The 20,148-nt window shown below is 40.9% G+C and overlaps 1 protein-coding gene across 5 annotated transcripts; it reads left to right on the top strand.

Annotated features, from left to right (window-relative positions):
• The first annotated feature begins 1,404 nt into the window (after positions 1-1,404).
• Positions 1,405-19,165, top strand: LOC129091135 (SUN domain-containing protein 1-like). 5 transcript variants are annotated; one of them, XM_054598631.1, is made up of 22 exons: positions 1,410-1,713; positions 4,400-4,561; positions 4,812-5,008; positions 5,128-5,154; positions 5,288-5,491; positions 6,003-6,146; positions 7,683-7,757; positions 7,915-8,019; positions 9,285-9,383; positions 9,960-10,035; positions 10,824-10,873; positions 11,254-11,459; positions 11,864-12,142; positions 12,342-12,434; positions 12,625-12,704; positions 12,848-12,992; positions 13,903-14,190; positions 15,408-15,492; positions 15,594-15,709; positions 16,001-16,168; positions 16,258-16,350; positions 17,848-19,156. In XM_054598631.1, the coding sequence occupies exons 2-22, from the start codon at positions 4,458-4,460 to the stop codon at positions 17,962-17,964; spliced, it is 2,751 nt and encodes a 916-aa protein (XP_054454606.1). In that variant the 5' UTR covers positions 1,410-1,713; positions 4,400-4,457; the 3' UTR covers positions 17,965-19,156. The 5 variants fall into 5 exon arrangements, with proteins under 5 accessions (XP_054454607.1, XP_054454609.1, XP_054454606.1 ...); XM_054598632.1 differs by lacking the exon at positions 5,128-5,154 and having other exon boundaries at positions 1,405-1,713; positions 17,848-19,165; XM_054598634.1 differs by lacking the exon at positions 6,003-6,146 and having other exon boundaries at positions 1,409-1,713; positions 17,848-19,157.
• Positions 19,166-20,148: the final 983 nt, after the last annotated feature.

Raw genomic sequence — 20,148 nt, 5'->3', positions numbered from 1 at the left:
TACTATGTCTCTTGTTTGCACTATCCTCTACGCTGCTGTAATCCTGTAAATTTCCCCGCTATGGGACTAATAAAGGATTCTGTTATCTTATCTTATCTTTATTTTTATATATATATATATATATATAAATAAATATTTTATCTTCACAGTAGAGAGACTTTTCCTCCCTCATGTGACACGTTCTGAGTGAAGAAGGGTCCCTATTATATATATATATATATATATATATATATATATATATATATATATATATATATATATATATATATCAATAGAAATACACTGTGCAATACACTAGTTATAATAGTTTCTGTCTGTATATATAATATTTCAGTTACTGTGGATTCTTTACTGTTTTTTTACTGTTTTTTTATTGCTCATTTGCTTATTTTTAATACTTATTTTTGATCTTGTTTTTTACTATGTCTCTGTTTCTATGCTGCTGTAATCCTGTAAATGTCCCCGCTGCGGGACTAATAAAGGATTATCTTATTTTATTTTATATATATATATATATATATATAAATATTTTAGCTTCACAGTAGAGAGACTTTTCCTCCCTCATGTGACACCTTCTGAGTGAAGAAGGGTCCCTATTATATATATAAATATTTTAGCTTCACAGTAGATGATGAAGATGAAGAAGATGATCTCACCTCAATGCACCTCTTGAACTACACATTTCATAAATCTGTATGAAATGTGTTATATAAATAATCATCTTTATTTATACAACACATTTCATACAGACTGTGTATTTGAAAGTGCTGTACATTTAAAAAAAAAAAAAAAAAAAAGAGAAACATTACCTTTTACAGAAAGCTTTTATTTTAAGTGTCATTAAAACAATTAAACAGATGGAACATTTTGGTAAATATTTTACATTTAAAATGACCAAAAAAGAAATATATAAATAAAAATGTATAGACATGAAAGTGTTTTGATACATAAAAGATAATATCATGCATGAATGTACACAGTGCCAAGAAGCCTGAGGTCACATGTTAATGTTGTTGAGGTCATATGACAGTGTGAGAGTCACCATGTACAGAATGATGAGGAGGAGGAGGATTATTATCTGCTGCTAAACAGTATCTTTGATAATTAATAGTTATTAATAGTATGATTTCATCATGAGAGTAAAGTACTGAAAAACGACACACATGTACAAAATAAGATAAATAAATAAAATTAGGAAAATGGAAACTCTCCACTTCAGACTTTCTCCCACAGTAATGTTTTATCAATTATTTATTTGTTTTTACGATCAAAAAAATGAACCAGAACTCACGATATAAAGTAGGTGAACTATCTCAATCGTGATCTATAATCTTTGGCTGTTCCCCGGATGTAATGTATTCCTCCCGCCACGTGGGGGCGATGAATCCCCGCCGTCGCTATAAAAACCTGCACTGCTGTAATCAGAGCACGGGGCAACCGGCTGCTAAAGTACTCTGTTTGGCTTGTTGGTGGTTTGTCAGTTGATATTTAAAATATATTTATGTTCTTGAAGAGTAGCTGTGAGTGACACGTCCACATTTTAATCGCCACGTTGCTGCTAATCGGCGTTATTTAACCGGAAACAGACCGGAAGCGGTGGTTTTCCAGCATTAACAGTAACGTAACGTGCGTGGCTAGCATCATCTAGCTGCTGCGTCACCTTTTAAACTCTGCTGTTAAAGAGCTGCCGTCTTTATTGGAGCTCTGCGGAAGGTAAGTAAGTTGTTTCTGTTTTTTCTACCGTGTTTTTATTCTGTGTCAGCGAGCTAAAGCTAAAGCTAACGTTAGCGCGTCGAACATTCGTTTTTCGCGGGGCCCCGCCCACCGCGGAGTATCATTGGTCCGCCGAGACGTCATCGCTCTGAGCTCCGCGCTGATTGGCTGGAAGCCGACGGGCCCTTTAAACTGTATCTGAATGACTGGGCACACACGTGGGCGAGCTTTTAAACTTTATTATTCAACATATCCGATAGTAAATAGTCAAATACACCCTCACAGTTAGAGACACATGAGGAGAGTGAAAACGGAATATATTAATACAAAACAGTAGTTTTATTGACTAATAAGTGACTTAAGTACATCTACTAGCCCAATATCGAGGTACTTGAGTATCAGAAACATCAGGTATAATAGTAAAACATTGTATTAATCAATCCATATTTTAACTTTAACTACTTAAACTGCATTGTTCTGGTACATGAAGACAGATGCATAAAACCAGAGTCACATTCTTTGCATGTTCACACATACATTACCAATAAAAGTGAATAAAGCTGATTTATGATATTTACTTGCATACTTTTACGTTTACTAGTAGTGGAGTATTTTCACAATGTGGTAATGGTACTTTTAATGAAGTAAAGGATCTGAATACTTCTTCCACCTCTGGTTGATTAGTTATTTTAAGAACTTCCTTGTTGTTACTAAACGGTTTGTGTTACTTTTTACAATAATTAATGTCAGATAAGGTTGTGTTGTTGTATCTGGAATATTAGGATTGAATTCATTCTGATCTAAGAAAAAATATTCTGTGACAATTAAACAGATAATGAAGAAATTGAAATCAATCAGATGGCATTTTATTTATTCTGATGGAAACTGTTGTGCAGCAGCTTAATCACAAAGAAGGAAAGAGAGCAAATATAAGTACAAATGCCAAAATTAATGAACAGATATAATCAGTTGATTTAGAGTTTCAACTAATGGTTATAATTATTAATGATTATCAATGTGATTGTCTTTTTTTTTTTTAGTTAAACACATTGAAGTGTTATTATATACGAAAATGATTGTTTGCCCCAAAAATAAGTAAGTAAGGCCTCCAACAATATTATGGGCACAAGGTGACTTAATCAAATGTAAAATAATGTTTTATTATAATGTGAGACCAAAAAAACAACAATATCTCAATTAGTTAAACAACATCAAGCATCTAAAAATGTGCGACTGTTTTTATTCTGCTGTGAACTGAATATTTATCTGCTTTGGATCTGTTAAAAATATATCACTTTATCAGTAAGTTTTATCAGGTACTTTACTTTTGTTTTTATTAAGTGCAAAAAAAAGAATAGAGCAAAAAAAAAAAACACAAACTGAAGCAGAAAATAAATTTAAAAAAACCCGAAAGAAACTAACATTTTCTGAAATTTTATTAATAAAAAAATGATGCGCTGATAAAATAAACAATCAAAAATAATCAGATCACTGCAGGAAGTCTGTCATTGGCTGAAAGAGTGAGGGCTTCTGGGTAATCCAGAGAGATTACTGAGGCTCCGTCAGCAGCGTTTACCTGCAGCTCCTCTTCCTCTTCCTCCACCTGTTTGACCTTTGTCCTCCTCCCCTGGACACAACCAGGAAGTGGTCAAGTGTCAGGTGTGTGTGTGTGGGGGCGGAGTCTCAAACAGGAAGTGTGCTGTGTGCACAGTCTGAGCAGGTCAAAGGTGGTGTGTGTGGTGTGTGTGATGTGTGTGACCTGGGATGAGCGTCTGTGAGGAAGATGAGGACCTGCAGAGCTGGGGCTGGACTGACCTGTGTGTATCATCATCTTCTTCTTCTTCTTCTGTGGTGTCAGTGGCGGTAGCGTGTTTGTGGGTCAGAGTCCGGTTTTGTCCAGCCGTGTGTTGTAATCTCACTGCTGCTGTTTGCAGATCTGCTGACTCATCAGTATATCAGTAAACAAGTCATTTAGTTTTTTATTCTAAACCAGAGTTTTATTTTGAAAGGGTTTTTAAGTCCTGCATGCACACTTCCTGGCAAGTTTCTGTGTCTCTGCATTGAAAACAAAGTCCTTTACTTAGTCCATCTGGAGCTATTGATATGATCACAAACATCCGGGACTAAAGCTGATGCTGCAATAAATAATAAACCAATAAACATAATAAATAAATAAATAAAAGCCTAAATTATCATATTGATGTGCAGGTTAATTTGTTAATGCATCAATAAACATAGAAAAACAAGTAAGTGATTTTCACATCGTTTTTATTTTAATCTTCAGTCTGAATAAATACTGAATAAATACTGAATAACACTTAATCATAAACAGTCAAAATACGTACGCTGGATTAAAACAGAGGCTCTGGCTTTTTGTTTACCTGTTGCCATGGTGACATGTAGAACCAGAGCTCCTATGATGATGATGACTTATTTTTAAATGTTTCTGTATCTATTAAACCAATGATAGAAAAGATGTACGATTTGTATTTAAAATTAAAACAGTTAAAAAAGATAAGCAAATAAATAATATCTTTCAAAATAAATAATTTTCATTAAATTAAAATTGACAAGGATAAAATAAACGTGTATTTATACTAAACCTAAAAGACGTCAAATAGATACAAATTTAGGCCTTTATCTTTTATTTGTGTCTGTATTTCCTCTCTCCTCCTCCTTCTCCCAGCTGCTCCTCCTCGGTGTGGGACTCAGAGCAGGAGCATCAGGACCTCCTCACAGGGATCATGTCCAGACGCAGCCTTCGGCTGGAGGACGGCCTGTTGGACCGTAGTCTTCCTCACAGCAGCGCCTCCTTCAGTGTGGGAGGACCCAGCTGGAGGAGCAACAGGTGAGTTCAGGTCTAGTCTGCTGCTTCAGACCTCAAGACTCCTCCGCTTTCTCTTTTTTTCTTCCTTACACCCTTCTCCTCCTCTTCATCACTCCTCTCCTCCTCTTCATCACTCTTCTCCTCCTCCTCATCACCCTCCTCCTCCCTCCCTCCCTCCACCCCCCCCTTTGTCCTTGTCTCTCCTCTCCCTTATCTCCTTTCAGTCCTTCCTCCTCCTCCTCCTCATCTCTCCTCCCTCCTCCTCCTGCAGGTCGTTGAAGTCTCGTCGCTCCCAGCAGCACTCCGCCTCCTGCTCAGAGTCTCTCCTCCTCGACACTCCTCGTAGAGCGACTGGCCCGTCGCTCCTCAGCAGCAGCGTCCACAGCGTGGCGTCCGATGCCTCCCTTCTGTCCTCCCTGCTGGACGAGTCCTCCGTGCACGAGTCCACGCTGGTGGACACCTTCTGGGGTATAGCGCCTCCTCTTTTACTCCTCCTTTCTCCTTCCTCTGGCTGTGGACTCAGTGAGAAGGTCTTTTATTTTGGAGGGGTATTGGACATATAAAGTGAAGTCTGTTTCCTGTTACAGGTTTGGACCAGGACATCGACCCCAAAGGTCACTTTATCCTCCTAATGAATAATTATACTATTAATAATTAATAGTTATGATACTTTTCTCTTATTTCAAAGGTTAATTGATTGTTAAATTGACTTCCTGTCACTTAATTGATTAATCATCTCTGTTCCAGAGAGCACCGTCCTCGCTGATCGTACTCTGGTTTCAGAAGTCCGCTGTCCCAAACACCTTGTCCCGACGCTCAACAGGGTTCACTGTAAAGACTGTGAGCATCAGACTGTCGACACCTACCGCTCCGCCTCCAAGTACACCTCCTCCTCAGAGCCCGAGACCTCCACCATCTACTGCAGAGACCGGAGCCGAAAGAGCAAGACAGGTGAGGAGAGAGAGAGAGAGAGAGAGACACACACACACAGAAGGACAGGTGAGGAGAGAGTGAGACAGAAGGAAAGGTGAGGACATAGTGAGGCAGAAGGAAAGGTGAGACAGGAGGACAGGTGCAGAGAGAGCGAGACAGAAGACATCGCCTCATCTGGACTCCGATCAGCTGTCTGTCTTTAATGAACCTTGTTATACAGCAGGTGTGCTACAGGTGATCATGTGGCAGGTAGCACACCTGACTCAGCAAGTGTCCTCTGAACCAACAGGAAGTGTTGATTTAAAGTCAGAACCTGGAGGGATTTCCTGCCCCGCTGTTTCTCCATAAACGGGGTTCTGTTTCCTTATATGGTCTAAGAACTTCCTGCTCTCTGTGGCTCTGCCCACATTACCTGTAATATCTACACATGAACCACTTCCTGTCACACTGCAGCTGAAGACACCCTGAGGTGTCCTGGTGCTTCCTGGACGACACTCTGGATCTTTATTAGAGTTTAACTCTCTTCCAGATGTTCTGCAGCTGTGGTTCCTCTCCGTTCTGTTGTGTGTCAGGATAGCTGCCACCGGCTGTGTGTGCGCGCTGACACACACCTGGCAGGTGTGTCGGGATGTGTTCTCACAGATCAACACACAGACTGAAAGCAGACATGGAGGTACTGTAGGAGTCTGTGGTTCTACACGGTGGGGGAGCGTACCTGTCCTCTCTGAGTCACACCTGACACTGGTGTCAGAACATGGAGCAGGAACTACATGAGAACAAAAGAACCCGTGTTCTGTTGGGGGAGACCACACTTTAACTAGAACTTCACATGAACTCTACTTACCTGGGCTTTCTAGTAATGTCACCTTCTCCTCTCATTGCTCACTTCCTGTTTCATGGGTTCTTCTCTCTTCTTCCACAGACTTCTACACTTCTACACTAGAACCACCCAGAGGACCACTAGAACCTTCTGGAGGATTCATAGAGCCTCCTTCAGGGCCTTAGAACCTCCTCAATGACCAGTAGACGGTCCTAAAGGAACCCTAGTCCTAAAGGAATACTATAACTTCCTATGGGGGCTTTAGAACCTCCTCAGTTACCAGTAGACGGTTCTAAAGGAACACAAGTCCTAAAGGAACACCAGAACTTCCTACAGGAGCCTTTGAACCTCCTCAATGACCAGTATTCAGTCCCGAAGGAACACTAGTTCCAAAGGCACACTAAAACTACCTACAGGAGCCATAGAACCAGCTCAATGACCGGTAGACGGTCTTAAAGGAACACTAGTCCTAAAGGAACACAAGAACTTCCTACACGACCCTTGGAACATCCTAACTGACCAGTAGACTTTACTAAAGGAACATTGGAACCTCCTCAATGACCCTCAGAACCTCCTTAATGACCAGTAGACTGTCCTAAAGGAATACTAGAACTTCCTACACAACCCTTAGAACCTCCTCAATGACCCTTAGAACCCCTCAGTGACTAGTAGATCGTCCTAAAGGAACCTTAGAAACACCTCATTAACCTTAGCACCACACTGATTTTACAAGGACAACCTAAAGAACCCATAAACCCACTTCAGTGACCAACAGAACCTTAGCATTGAACATAGGACCACCTGAAGGACCTTTTTAGAACCAACTCAGTGAGACTGAACATCCTCAAAGACCACCAGGTGGACCCCTATAACCTGCTAAAGGACCACCAGAACCTTCTCACTGACCATACAGGATTGTCAGAACCACCTTTATGACGTGTTGGACCACTAGAACCTCCCAAACCTTCTTAAAGAGTCTAGGTCTTTTTCTGTGAACACTAAACGTTATTATGGTCAAAGTACTAAAGATTCACCGACTAGAATAAAGATTCAGGTGTTCCAGATGATCCAACGGTACCAGACATCGGTTCTTCTCTGACCAGAACTAGAGAACAATCCATCGCTTACAGTGAATCTGAGATAAACTTTCTTTGACTATTTTATTGAGGTTCTGGTTCACAAATCAAATCAGACCAGTTGTTTTGACACAGATTTGGGTTCTTGTCCCGTCCTCACCTGCTCACCTGTCTTAAGGTTTCCCCTCCCCACCCCCTCACTTTGGTTGTTTCCATGGCGATATGCAAATGGTCTGCTCTGGTCCCCGGTACTCAGTGGTGAGGTGTTTAGTTTGCCTCTGAGTCCGGACTGTTGTTCCCTCTCTGTTTGCAGCTGGATCCGGTCTCTGTGGAGTCATGGACCTGAGAGGGACCAACCAGAAGGAGCTCCGACCCAGCGGATCTCTGTGTGAGTTACTCAACGAATTATAACTCAAAGTTCATCCTGAGATCAATCAAAGCTGGATCTCGATCTCTGACCCTGATTTAAACATGAAGCTGGATGTTTGGATCAGCTGTTTAAACGACTCCGTCCTCTCAGTTAAACTCACTGCTGATGCCAACAGGTGACGACTGTGAGGAGAAACAACGCTCCTCTTCCTCCTCCTCCTTGTGGTCCTCAGTGGCTTCCTGTCTGTTGGGGTTGATGTGGAGCGCTGCTGTTGTCACAGGTTAAAGAACCGACCTGACTACTTGGAGGGAATAAAAAAACAACACGTTTTCTAGATGTTGTTTGGCTCTGAAGCCGTTTGAGTCAAAGCGGGACTCACAGAATATTATTATTATAATAATAATAATAATAATAATAGTACCGTAATAATAGTCTAACTGATTAATATGAACATCACTAACTGTTTACATCTGTGTTCTACTGTTGTTACCAATAAGACAATGTTGTCATGGAAACACATTCTGTCTGGTTATGATGAATGTGTTCTCAGATGAAGACATGTGTGATATGATATTTATTATTCAGGTTCTAGCAACTTTCTGTGGACTTTTAAGAAACATTGTTCTGCATGTAAACGTAGTCAGTGATTCACTCATCAGGGAATGAAATGAAAGCATCAAAATTGAATTATTATTGTTGACCTGATGTGTATTGATCACTAAACCAGTAGAGAACGGCTCTAACCATCTGAAAATCAGCTCCCTACGGTTTATAGTTTAAAGTTTACAGACGTCATGGAGCTGTTCAAACTGCAGACCAAATATCTAACATGACAGACGGATTGATTATCGATCAGGTGATTGATCAGACGTTCTTAACTGAGCCAACCGATCAGAACCAGATCAGATAAAACTTTATTGATCTACAGAGGGTAAACTCGGCTGATCGAGGAGCACAAAGACCGAAACCAGTTCAGATAAAGTAAAATAAATCAAAAAGATGTCTATAAAACTCAAATAAAAAGTAGAAACGATACAAGATTTACATGTTAAAGTGGGATTAATTAATGCAAAATCTGAAACATTAACATAATATAGTATGCAAAGGTATGTAATATGAGATGTAGTAATATAGTAAAGTACAATAGAACATAAAATATAGTAAAGTGTATTAAAATATAGATGTTTTTAATAACGGTTACTAGAATAATGTGAGTTTATGGTCAGATATTTATTAGTATGTGTTATTAAGGTTTAGCAAAGGTGTCTTTTTGAATATGTAGTCTGAACACACACAGTTAAATAATTATATGAATTATTAAATTGTAATATTTTTTGGGATTATAAACTGGACTCAGAGTTCCATCATTCATCCCGTTTAAATATCTTTCATTTGGCTCAATTTTTCTGCCTCAGAAGCAACAAGTTCTGAGTTTTCAGTTCAACATGAGCTTCAGGTCCTCCAGTCTCCTCTTCTTTTCTTTATTAATGCGTCTCTTATTGATCTTCTCTTTATTAATGCGTTTCTTACTGATTTCCTCCTCAGCTTCCGGTCTCTGTCAGCTGACTCACTCTGCAGCTTCAGCAGTTTGGCCACTGACCAAGAAAATGTTTTCATCCTCTCTGAGCGCCGGACGCTCTGCAGGTTACCGTCGATCCGCCGGGATGCTTCACTGATTGATTGATTGATCGATCATCTTTTTTATCCTCTTCGTCTTCTTCTCCTTTTCCTCCTCTTCCTCGTCTTCTTCCACTTCTCGTCGTTGTTGTTGTTCTCCTTCTCATATTTCTTCTCCTCCTGGCAGCATGTTTAGTGTCGGGGCTCCTCCTCTCTTTCTTTGTTTCCTCAGATGTTTTGTGTCAGATTGATCTCTGGTTCTGGTTTTTCAAGTAAACGAACAGAAGAAGCACAAGTCAGAGTTTCTATTATTAAATACATGAACGTCCTTTAAAAGAATCAGAGGAACTAGTTTAGCTGTAGCTCATGTTTCTCAAATAGAGACTCAGACACAAACTCACAGGAACCAGTTCAGCACCTGTTAACTTTGACTCCTCAGGAAGGTAGAAACTCTGATCTCCTTGTGTTTCATTCTTTCTCTTCTGTTTCCTGTCTGCTGACCTGAAGCCTCCTCTGTTCCTAAAGGCCTCCATTAATCTTCTATAATCATTAGAGTTCATGTTCAAGGCTGTGAACCTCCTCTCTCTGTGTGTGTGTGTGCAGGTGAGGCAGCAGGTGACGTGTACAGGAGGATCAACAGACGATTGCGTCACATGACCTCCAGCTTCCTCCCGACCTGGTACGTTGTTTTCTTTTTTTTTGTGGTCCAGTCCCAGAATCCCCCCTGAAGACTTAAACCCTGAACCCTCAGAGACTAAATGAGGGTGTGAGAAGTGTGAGAGACTGTAAAGGGTTAAACCATGACAATGTCATAACACGTTATGTACAAATGTGGGTATTTATTTTATATTTTTTACTCCCTGATCTGAACTTCTTCCAGCCTCTTTCCTCATAAAATCAGACGTGAAGGTCAAATTATTGATTTACTTTTTTTTTCTTTTTTTTTTTTTTTTTTTCTTTTTTTGTCCAAATGGCTAAGAAAACAAAAAAGAAACTAAGGGGAATAAATCTGTGTAATAAAGATTGCATGTGTTTTTATGTTCCATGTTTAGTCCTAAATGTTTCTGCCTAAATTTAATATTCCAGCCTTTTCTTAAGCTGTAACCCTGTGTTTAACATCCCATTGCTAAGAATTGTGGGTAATTCCTTTGGGCAAAGTCTGCAGAAACTTGGACTTACAGAAAGCGTTCATAAAGGAATCAAAATGTCTGACTCAAACACTCGATGATTGATGGAAGGACAGAACTAAAGACTCACAGACTCTGAGTGATTGGGTCGAGGTTCTCAGGTTGTCTGTCCGTCCATTCTCAGGAACATCTGGAGGGAATTTATTCTGGTCCACCTGGACTTTACAAACTCAGATTTCTACACAAAAACATGCGAGTTTATAAAATGTGATGTTTCCAAAGTGTTAAATAAGGTGTTTTAACAACAATGTGTGTAACTGTCTGGTTGGTTCTCCTGCAGGTTTCCTCTCAGACTCCTCCTGGTTCTCCTCCTGCTGCTCCTCCTCTTCAGTATGTCTAAAACCTACCTTTCATGTTAACTTACACCTGGTTTTCTGTTTCACAACAGTTTGTTGTGGACATTGTGGGTAAATGTAAAATCTGAGCTGCAGGAAGAATGTGACATTCAGAAAAACAATTTAAATATTCTCTGAGATTAGAAAGTCCAAAATGTATAAGAAATATAATTTTAAAAAGTGTTTTGATTTTCTTTTGTCAAGGAGCCACAGGTTTCACTTTACTTTTGATTTGTTCATCCACTAGATTTGTGAATTTAATCCCAGATAAGATCAGTTTTTATCTGAATATTACCCAGCTGCCCTGGCCCTGTGTAGTTTTACCTCCACGGCCCTGACCCAGTGTCTGGTTGATAACGGTCCGTTCTCCTCTAGGCCTGTGTTGGTTCGGTCCAGTTGCTCTTCACTCCGTCCTTCCAGCCATCTCCATCACAGACTGGGGGACGCTGGTCTCCGACCCCCCTGGTCTGTCCTCCGTGAGCCGCTTCCTGTCCTTCCAGAGCCGACCAGCAGAGGGCACCGTGGAGGAGTCAAGGGAGGTGCAGCCGCCCGACAGTCCACCTCCAGCTGGAGGAGAGGAGGTACGACCTCTGCCCCGTCAGCGCCCGTGTACTTTAATATTAAATGTTTGTATTTGTACACAGAGCAGCTGCTGAGTTCATTCGACAGGTTTTATGGTCTGAGTGCTTTTAAATGGTCTCAAGTTGTCAATTGTTATAGAAATTCAAAGATTTTGAACTGGGCTCTGATCGGGACCTCGAATGAGCGAGGACCTAATCAATACTGCTTGAATATTTACCTTGAGTTTAAAGTGCATCTAGAAATATTAAAGGTCTGGAGACTAGACTTAGAAAATAGATCACCTGATTCTCACTTGCTTCTCAGAGCCTCAAAAGAAAACATCTGGTTGTTTAATCTTCTCTACCTTCTCTAAAAGCCTCTAACAAACGGATGTGTTGAGAAAGATTCTGCTGCTTCTTCTCAGGAGGAGTTGGCGGCGGACGAGTCGATCCGGCTCCTTCGTCTGGAGGAGAGTCTGGCGGCGCTGTGGGAGCACGTGGAGGCCGGAGGGCAGCGGGCGGAGCAGAGACACACAGAGTTTCTCCGGCTCTACGCAGACCTCCAGCAGCAGCATCAGCTGGTCTCTGATCAGAGCCACGGAGAGGAGGCGGAGCCCTGGAGGAGGGACCAGCAGCTGGAGCTGGAGCGGCAGCTGGAGCAGCTCAGCAGACGACTGGACGAGGACAGACAGAAGACGGAGAAGGTACTGGACTCATCTCTGAGAGGTGGAGGATGTATTCAGGTCCTTTACTGCAGTAAAAGTACTAGGAACACACTGTGAAAAGTAGACATTTAGTATAGCAGAGAGCAAAATATGTACGTCTGAGATGTAGTACAGTTAAAAAGTTCAATTTTTATTCTTCATGAGGTTTGTCTTCTGTGTTTCCTTCATGTGTCTTTAGTCTCTGCAGCAGAACGCGTTGCAGCAGCAGAGTCAAACCTCTCGTCTGGATCAACTGGAGCTGCATCTGCAAACGCTGGCAGCCAGATCAGAGGTACGTCTGGTCTACGTGATCAGAGAGACGCTTCAGTCATATTTAATCATGAGTAGGCCACTTAGTATACCTTTTAGGCTACTTTATATCACATCTAGGCTACTGTATATCACACTCAAGCTTCTTTTAATCTTAATTGATTGTTACAGAAGCTCTGGTATTTATTTTCAGTTAAAACATTTTTTTACAGGAGGTGCAGCGGAGACGAGAAGCTGCTGCGACACTCTCACCACCATCATCATCATCATCAACACTTCTAGCTACTGTCGGGTAACCTTCATCCTCTTCACCTTACAGTCAGCTGTAGTTTGTTTCTATTTTATGTGATGATGAATGAAGGCTTGAAGGGGAACAGTTTAACCTCTTTGAGCCTCTCGCTTGTTGAACTGTATGTTTCTTGTAACTTCCTCTAGTGGTGGTGTGGACCGTCAGTCCCATGATGCCTTGCTGGCAGAGGTTTCTCGGTTGGAAGTGGCTCTGGAGGTCGTCAGGCGTGATGTTGATGGTTTGTCTGGGTGTCAGGACGGCTGCCGACAACTCGACAGCATCCAACAGACGGTGAGAGAGAGAGAGGAAACTTACACTTTGTTTTACGAAACATTGATGATTATGAGCAGCAGGGTTGGCCTCGTTAGCCGCCCCGTCCCAAAATGTGACTTCGCAGCTTAAAGAACATCTAGACAAACAATGTATCAGACCAAATGTGCAGAATATGCTCTTATCTTGGTGAGTACACACTTTTTTTATAAAATAAAAGCGGTCAAACAAAGATCAAAGTTAACATTGCATTCTATTAGCAACATCACAATAAAAGCCCTCTACTCCTCACATGTGAAACGCTTTCATTTTGAAAGAGCAGCAGGAAATGATCAGTTTAATTAAGGAAGACGTTTCCGTCACAGCTCATGTTTACTGTGGTTTGTTCTGTTGTCTGTTTACCTTTTTGGAGGATTTTATATTTTTGAAGGCAACTCTTTAAATAACAATGCGTAAAATCACAGATTGATGAAGCACTGCTTCTGATATATGGCCCAGTTTAGTTTATATTTTAAAGTATTTCTAAGTAAGAAATGAAACCGATGAATCACTGCTGACACTACTGGTCTTGTTTTTTTTTTTTCAATTTCAATGATTATATAAATATAATGAGGTTTATGTTGGACCATAGTGGGGCTTTCCTTTTTAAAGTTATAGTAATCCTTCAGATTCCAGACCTGGTTGATTTGGGGACACCTGCTGTTAGAAATACTACAGAAAGATGAATCTGTTCAAAGCAGTCGGCTGCAGATTTAAGGGTTAAGGTCTAATGGAGAGTAAATTACAGAACATAACAACAAACGTATTTTGCTGAAAATACGACCATAATAGTTATATTTTCTTAAAATAAACACTATTCCTGATATTTTTGTTTCTCTCTGTGTCCTTTTACAGTTAGCTGGTTTCTGTATCTCAACGTTTCCTCTGTCAGATTTCAGCGCTGGTCTCCACTCGGGTCCATGAGGAGGTTCGGGTTCTGGTCTACGGCAACCAGCTGACGGTGGGGGGCGGGGCCACTGGAGACGGTGCCGGCCTTCCGGAGTCGCTCATCCAGTGGCTGTCGCAGCGGTACGTCAGCGCGGCTGACCTGCAGGAGGCGCTGTCCTCTCTGGAGCTCAGCATCCTCCGGAACATCGGCCTGCAGCTGGAGCAGCACCGCGGTGAGGAGACGGGCAGAGAGGCTGTGCTGCACGCCACTGGGGACTCCATGACCCAAGAGGTGAGGTGGGGAGGGGGGGGGATGTAACTGCTGGGAGTCTGCAGAATGTGAATGAATCAGATTAAAATGTAGTTGAAAAGTTGTTTTCAAGTCTTAAAATTCAATCAAATTCTATTCCGAGAGTTAGATGATGAGGGATAATCATCATCATCATGGTGATCATCAGTGATGTACCAAACTGACATCGAGGCTCCAGAATCACTTTTTCCTCCACCGTCCTTTTTTTTTTTTTTTTTTTTTTTTTTTTAACTGTCCTGAAGTAAAAAAAAAAAAAAAAAAAAAAAAAAAGACATTTTACATGATTCCGTTTGAACGCATCACGTTATATTTACTTTCACCGTATACAATTTTTTTTTTTTTTTTTTTTTTTTTTTTTTTTTTTTTTTTTTTACTGAGTAGAGTTTGAATGCCTCATAATGCAAATCAATGAACGTTAATGTTTGCTGTTAGCTCAGTGGGACAAGCAGCTCACTGTGACTGAATTATGATATAATAAATGTCTGATTAAGTTAGTTGTTCCTCTGTGCTGAAGTAAAACCCGGCGGCACGCGTGTATTAATGTGACCGACTCACTCACTGGTTCTGACCAAGTGTCATCCTCTAGTTCTGCCACTCCTCTGGTTGTATAGAAGTCTATGAGAAAATGACTCTACTTCTCTCTTGATTTATTCCCTCAGTAAACATTGTAAACATGAGTTTATGGTCTCAATCTCTAGTTTCAAGTCTTCTTCAATACAGCATGATGTTCATTTAGAAAATTATGCTCCATTTAGAGTCAAATAGATGATAAAGCAGGGTATGCTTTAGGGTGGGGCTACACATTGATTGACAGGTCGACACCAGAGACGTATAGGCTTCTCTACGTCACTCCTCCTCAGTCCATATATGGTCACTTCCTGTTCCGTTCAACTTGAGGGTACAGAACATCGATCCACCAACCAATGACTAAGTTTGTGATAATCATCATCATGTGGAACTTTTTTGTTTTAAATTATTTTATTTTTGTACTTATTTCATCCTTTTTCCTGGTCAGAATGAATAGAAAGTACTGATGTATGTGTCAATACATCATAACTCCTGTCTCTCCTTCACACTCTAAAACTATCAATCTGCATTACTACATATGAGGTATTATTAATTGCCTTAATGAGTCTTCAGGTAAACACTTAGTTTCCTGCAGTTTCTCCTGGGGTTGACTAACGGCCCGTCTCTTGCAGGACGTCCATGAGATCGTGAAGAACGCTCTGCGCCTGTTCTCTCAGGACCAAACCGGCATGGCGGACTTCGCTCTGGAGTCTGGAGGTCAGAAACTAAATGGATCGGTCTGGTGATCTGTGGCTCTCGGCTCAGAGTCCGAACCGTGATCGGTACCTGACCGCTGTGTTTCTGCTGTCGTCCTACAGGGGGCAGCATCCTGAGCACTCGCTGCTCGGAGACCTACGAGACCAAGGCGGCGCTGCTCAGCCTGTTCGGACTTCCTCTCTGGTATTTCTCTCAGTCTCCTCGAGCTGTGATCCAGGTAGCACGCACGCACGCACGCACACACACACACGTATGCTGTTTTATAAAAAAGGTTTGAAGTATTAATAAATATTGCAGCAGGGTTTGATTTGGGTTCAGTTGTTTTCTTATCTTTTTATTTGGGTCATTGTTTCATTTACATAATAGACACGAAAAGATTTCACCCTCCATTAGGAAAGTGTGGATACAGATGAAAATGTAGAAACTAAAAGGAGTCAGTTAAAGATAAAAGTTTGCTGTAAAATGTGGAGAAAAGCCAGCAGAAGCTCCATCTTTTGTGTCTCTGCAGCCGGACCTCCATCCAGGAAACTGCTGGGCCTTCAGAGGCTCCACAGGCTTCCTGGTGATCCGACTCTCCATGAGGATCCTCCCCACTGCCTTCTCTCTGGAGCACATCTCCAGAACCCTGGCACCCAGCGGGACTCTGCTCAGCGCCCCGCGAGACTTCACCGTCTACGTGAGAGAGAGAGAGATATAGAGACGATGGCTGCTTCACTGACCTGTCGGAGATCTGGATGTTCACTTTGTGTTTGTTTATGTTTTCAGGGTCTGGAGGATGAAGGTCAGGAGAGGGGGAAGCTGCTGGGCTCCTACACCTACGATGAGGACGGAGAGGCTCTGCAGACCTACCCGGTCACCGTGAGTAACCGGTCTCTAGACCATGTTGGAGGCGTGAAAATGTGTTTCGGTCATTTCAAGTACTTATTTGTCATTTGCACAACAATGACAGCGAGGCATTCAAATTGTTCTCAGGCTGCCTAAAAATGTTTATTAAATATGTTAAAAAAGAAAGATGTGTAAATAGAGAAGTAAGAATGCTAAATGAAAAACACAAAATAGTGCAGAATTTATTATAGGATTGGAATACAATATAAGTATATAAAATAGTTGAAATAAAATATATCCGCTTCATATAAATAATACATCCTGTGGACAGCAGAAAGGATGAAGCACAGTAACAATACATACTTAAAATAAAGCCCATTAGGGTTTTATCATTATATTGGTGTTCATTAAATAAATAAAAACTAATTAAATGAGAATAATGCGTTCACAACACCAGGATTTTAGAGATGTTGAGGTCCAGGTTTGTTTTGAAGGGTCTTTTGTTGATCTTTTATAGAACATAAAATAACGGTTGCAATCTTATAAGTACCTGGGTGTTCACTTGAACAATAAACTGGACTGGACAAATCACACAAATGCACTGTACAAAAGGGTCAGAGCAGACTCTATCTGCTGAGGAGACTGAGGTCCTTTGGAGTGCAGGGAGCACTCCTGAGGTTTTTTTCAACTCCGTGGTGGCATCAGCCATCTTTTATGGAGTGGTCTGCTGGAGCAGCAGCATCTCAGCAGCAGACAAGAAGAGACTGAATAAACTTGTGAGGAAGGCCAGCAGTGTGCTGGGGTGTCCATTGGATACGGTGGAGGTGGTGGGAGACAGGAGGGTGATGGCCAAGCTGTCATCCCTGATGAACAATACCTCCCACCCCATGCAGGACGCCCTGGCAGCTCTGTGCAGCTCCTTCAGCCACCGGCTGCTTCACCCCGGTGTGTGAAGGAGAGGTACCGCAGGTCCTTCCTTCCTGCTGCTGTCAGGTTACACAACCAGCTCTGCTCCCAGCAGACCACATGACAATAAAAACACTGTGCAATAATGGTTAATATAGTTTTTTTTTCTGTCTGTAAATATTATATTTCAGTTATTGTGTTTTTCTACTGTTTTTATTGCTTATTTATAATACTTGTTTTTATTTTATTTTTATTTTCATTTTTATTTTTATCTTGTCTTTATTTTATCTTGTCTTCTTTACTATGTCTCTTGTGTGCACTTTAACTCTATGCTGCTGTAAGCCTGCAAATTTCCCGCTGCGGGACTAATAAAGGATTATCTTATCTTATCTTATCTTATAAATGTTCTGCTGCATTTGATCTGCTGAGGATAATCAGCTTCCTGTGCTTGTTGGATTCTTTTTTGGATGCTTTTTTTTTTTTTTTATATATATATTCTACACAGAACAATGACCAGGCACCTTTTATTAAGAATCGGACTCTATTAGCCACATCGATAACAGCATTGGTATGATAAAATCAATCAATTCACCTCCCTACTTTCACGTCTGTTATCTTTTTAAGGAGGAGAATGACGCAGCCTTCCAGATCATTGAGGTACAGGTGTTGTCCAACTGGGGCCACCTGGAGTACACCTGCATGTACCGCTTCAGAGTGCACGGGATGCCCAGAGACGCCTGAGGACGCCGCAGACCTTCAGTCCCGTTATCTAAAGATGGTGGAGTCCCGGCTCACTGTGCCTGAGTCTCTTCACACTGAGACCAAACTCCTCTCCGAGTGTTGTCAGTTTCCTGTGGAAAAAAAGGACACGTGAAGTATAATTCTTCTGTCAGTAGTTAATATTTTTTATATATCAGTGTTTCATATTTGCTGTGTTAAAGGTCCGTCATGTTTTAGCCCGTTCTTCTTTTATCGGTTACGTTACTGCGGTGCGGTAAAGTAGATGTGAGCAGAAAATGTCTTCATGTCCGTCCTGATACATCACTCACAGGCCCATATGTATATTGAATCTGTTTTTGGTCGCTGTAGTTCGTGTACTCGCTTATACTGGTGGTGAAGAGGTCCCTTTAACTATCCCTGATTTTTAATGTGCGTGATGTGGAACTCTTTCTATTTTAAAAATACGTTTTCATCTGAAGGTGATGTGACTCTTCAGCATTTTGAGACAAAAGGAACTGCAAATCTTTTGTTGGTCTTTACAAAATAAAATGTCCTCTGTGTTTCCACATTCACCACAGAGGACTTTTATAGTAAAACGAGTAGAAGATGGCATCTTTACTGGTGGACTTTTTATTCCCTATCACAGGAGGGGAAGTCTTCTATGAACGGAGGAACAATTGGCACCATAAAACTGCCAAATGTACAACTTGTTTTAAGATAAACTTGAGAACATTTGAACCAATCCTTTTTAAAACGTCTTCATAAACACTGCCTCAACGTTTGAGTTTCAATAAGTCAAGTCTCTCACAGCTGCAGTGCTAAATGATAATGGTAAAAAAATATATATATTTAATCTCTGTTCTGATGAGGCGTCAGGCTGAGGAATTCTGAAGTTTCAAAAATGGAAGTCAAAGTACATTACCAGTCAAATAAATAATAATATTAACTGCACTTAAGTCTAATTACCTGCTGTAAAATTCCATGTTTATTTATTTTTGTCTTGAGGTTGATTTCTATTTTTTTTATTAACGATTGTTGTGAAATGTGTTGGGACCACTTTTATTTTTTACATAAAACATATGTTTTTGTATGTGATTTCAAGCTGGACATAATAAAGCTGTAAGATGAGATACAATATACTTCTAAATCTGTCTTTGGCTCCGAACAGCTGCATCACACGTGATCATACGTACACTCATCTTTAATATACAACGCTAGTTCTTCAAAATGAGTAATAAAGACAATAGTTTCAAATAATGAAACTTTCATGTTTCATTGTCAGTCATGAGACTGTTGTGAACACAAAAAGATTAGCCACAAACAAATCCAGGGTCTGCAATGAAGTGGACCAGGAACCTCTTTTCATTCGGGAAAATTTGGATTCAATGCAGACATCAAGCTCCAACTGTGGAGGAGGAGGAGGAGGACTAAAAAAAATGACATAGTTCATTGTCGTTAAAAAAAACGCTAATAACAACCTTTTGTCTTTCTTTGTCCGTTCTTATCACGTCTGACGGAATCTAAACAGGAGCCAGATGTAACTACGAATTAAAGCATCAACCAATCACGTAGTGCTGAACGGGTTGAGTTTGGCCTATATTTAAGAAACCTCAACATGGAGGCTCTGTAGTCTGACTCAGGACCCTTTATTACTTATTTAAATTTGACAAAGACAGCGCAGACCAGATCCACTTCTGTTCTTACCTTTCACAATATAATAATATGATTTTTGCAGGTGAGTATTTTATATTTCCCTATTGTTTCTTCATCGCGCCCCCGCTGTGTAAAGTTCCTACATAAAGCTTTGCTACATAACCGTCACACTGTTTCCTACATTCACTCAACTTAAATCTTGAGGTGCATTATTATAAAACTTTGATAAATTCATAGCGATGCAGAGCGGCAATGTTTGGATTATCACTTCAGACTGAGAGATTAAACCAAAGATGATGTTCTTCAGCTATCTTCCTGTCTTCATTTCACTAGTAGTTTAAAGGGAACATCAGCGTAACAATTTAAAAGCCTTGACTGAGTTGATGGGAAGTTGTGTAGCCGCTGCATGTGGATGTGAGTGGAGCTCTTTGGAGGTCTACTCTGGTTCCTTGGCTCCTTCCTCTTCAGCCGGCCCTCCTTCAGCTCTGCTGGACACAAACAGTTCCAACTCCTCTCCTGTGGGGGGCGGAGGGTACGCACGGGTAGAGCACT

Source organism: Anoplopoma fimbria, chromosome 5 (genome assembly GCF_027596085.1).
Source record: "Anoplopoma fimbria isolate UVic2021 breed Golden Eagle Sablefish chromosome 5, Afim_UVic_2022, whole genome shotgun sequence".
NCBI lineage: Eukaryota > Metazoa > Chordata > Actinopteri > Perciformes > Anoplopomatidae > Anoplopoma > Anoplopoma fimbria.
This window is presented reverse-complemented; position numbering and strand designations above follow the sequence as displayed.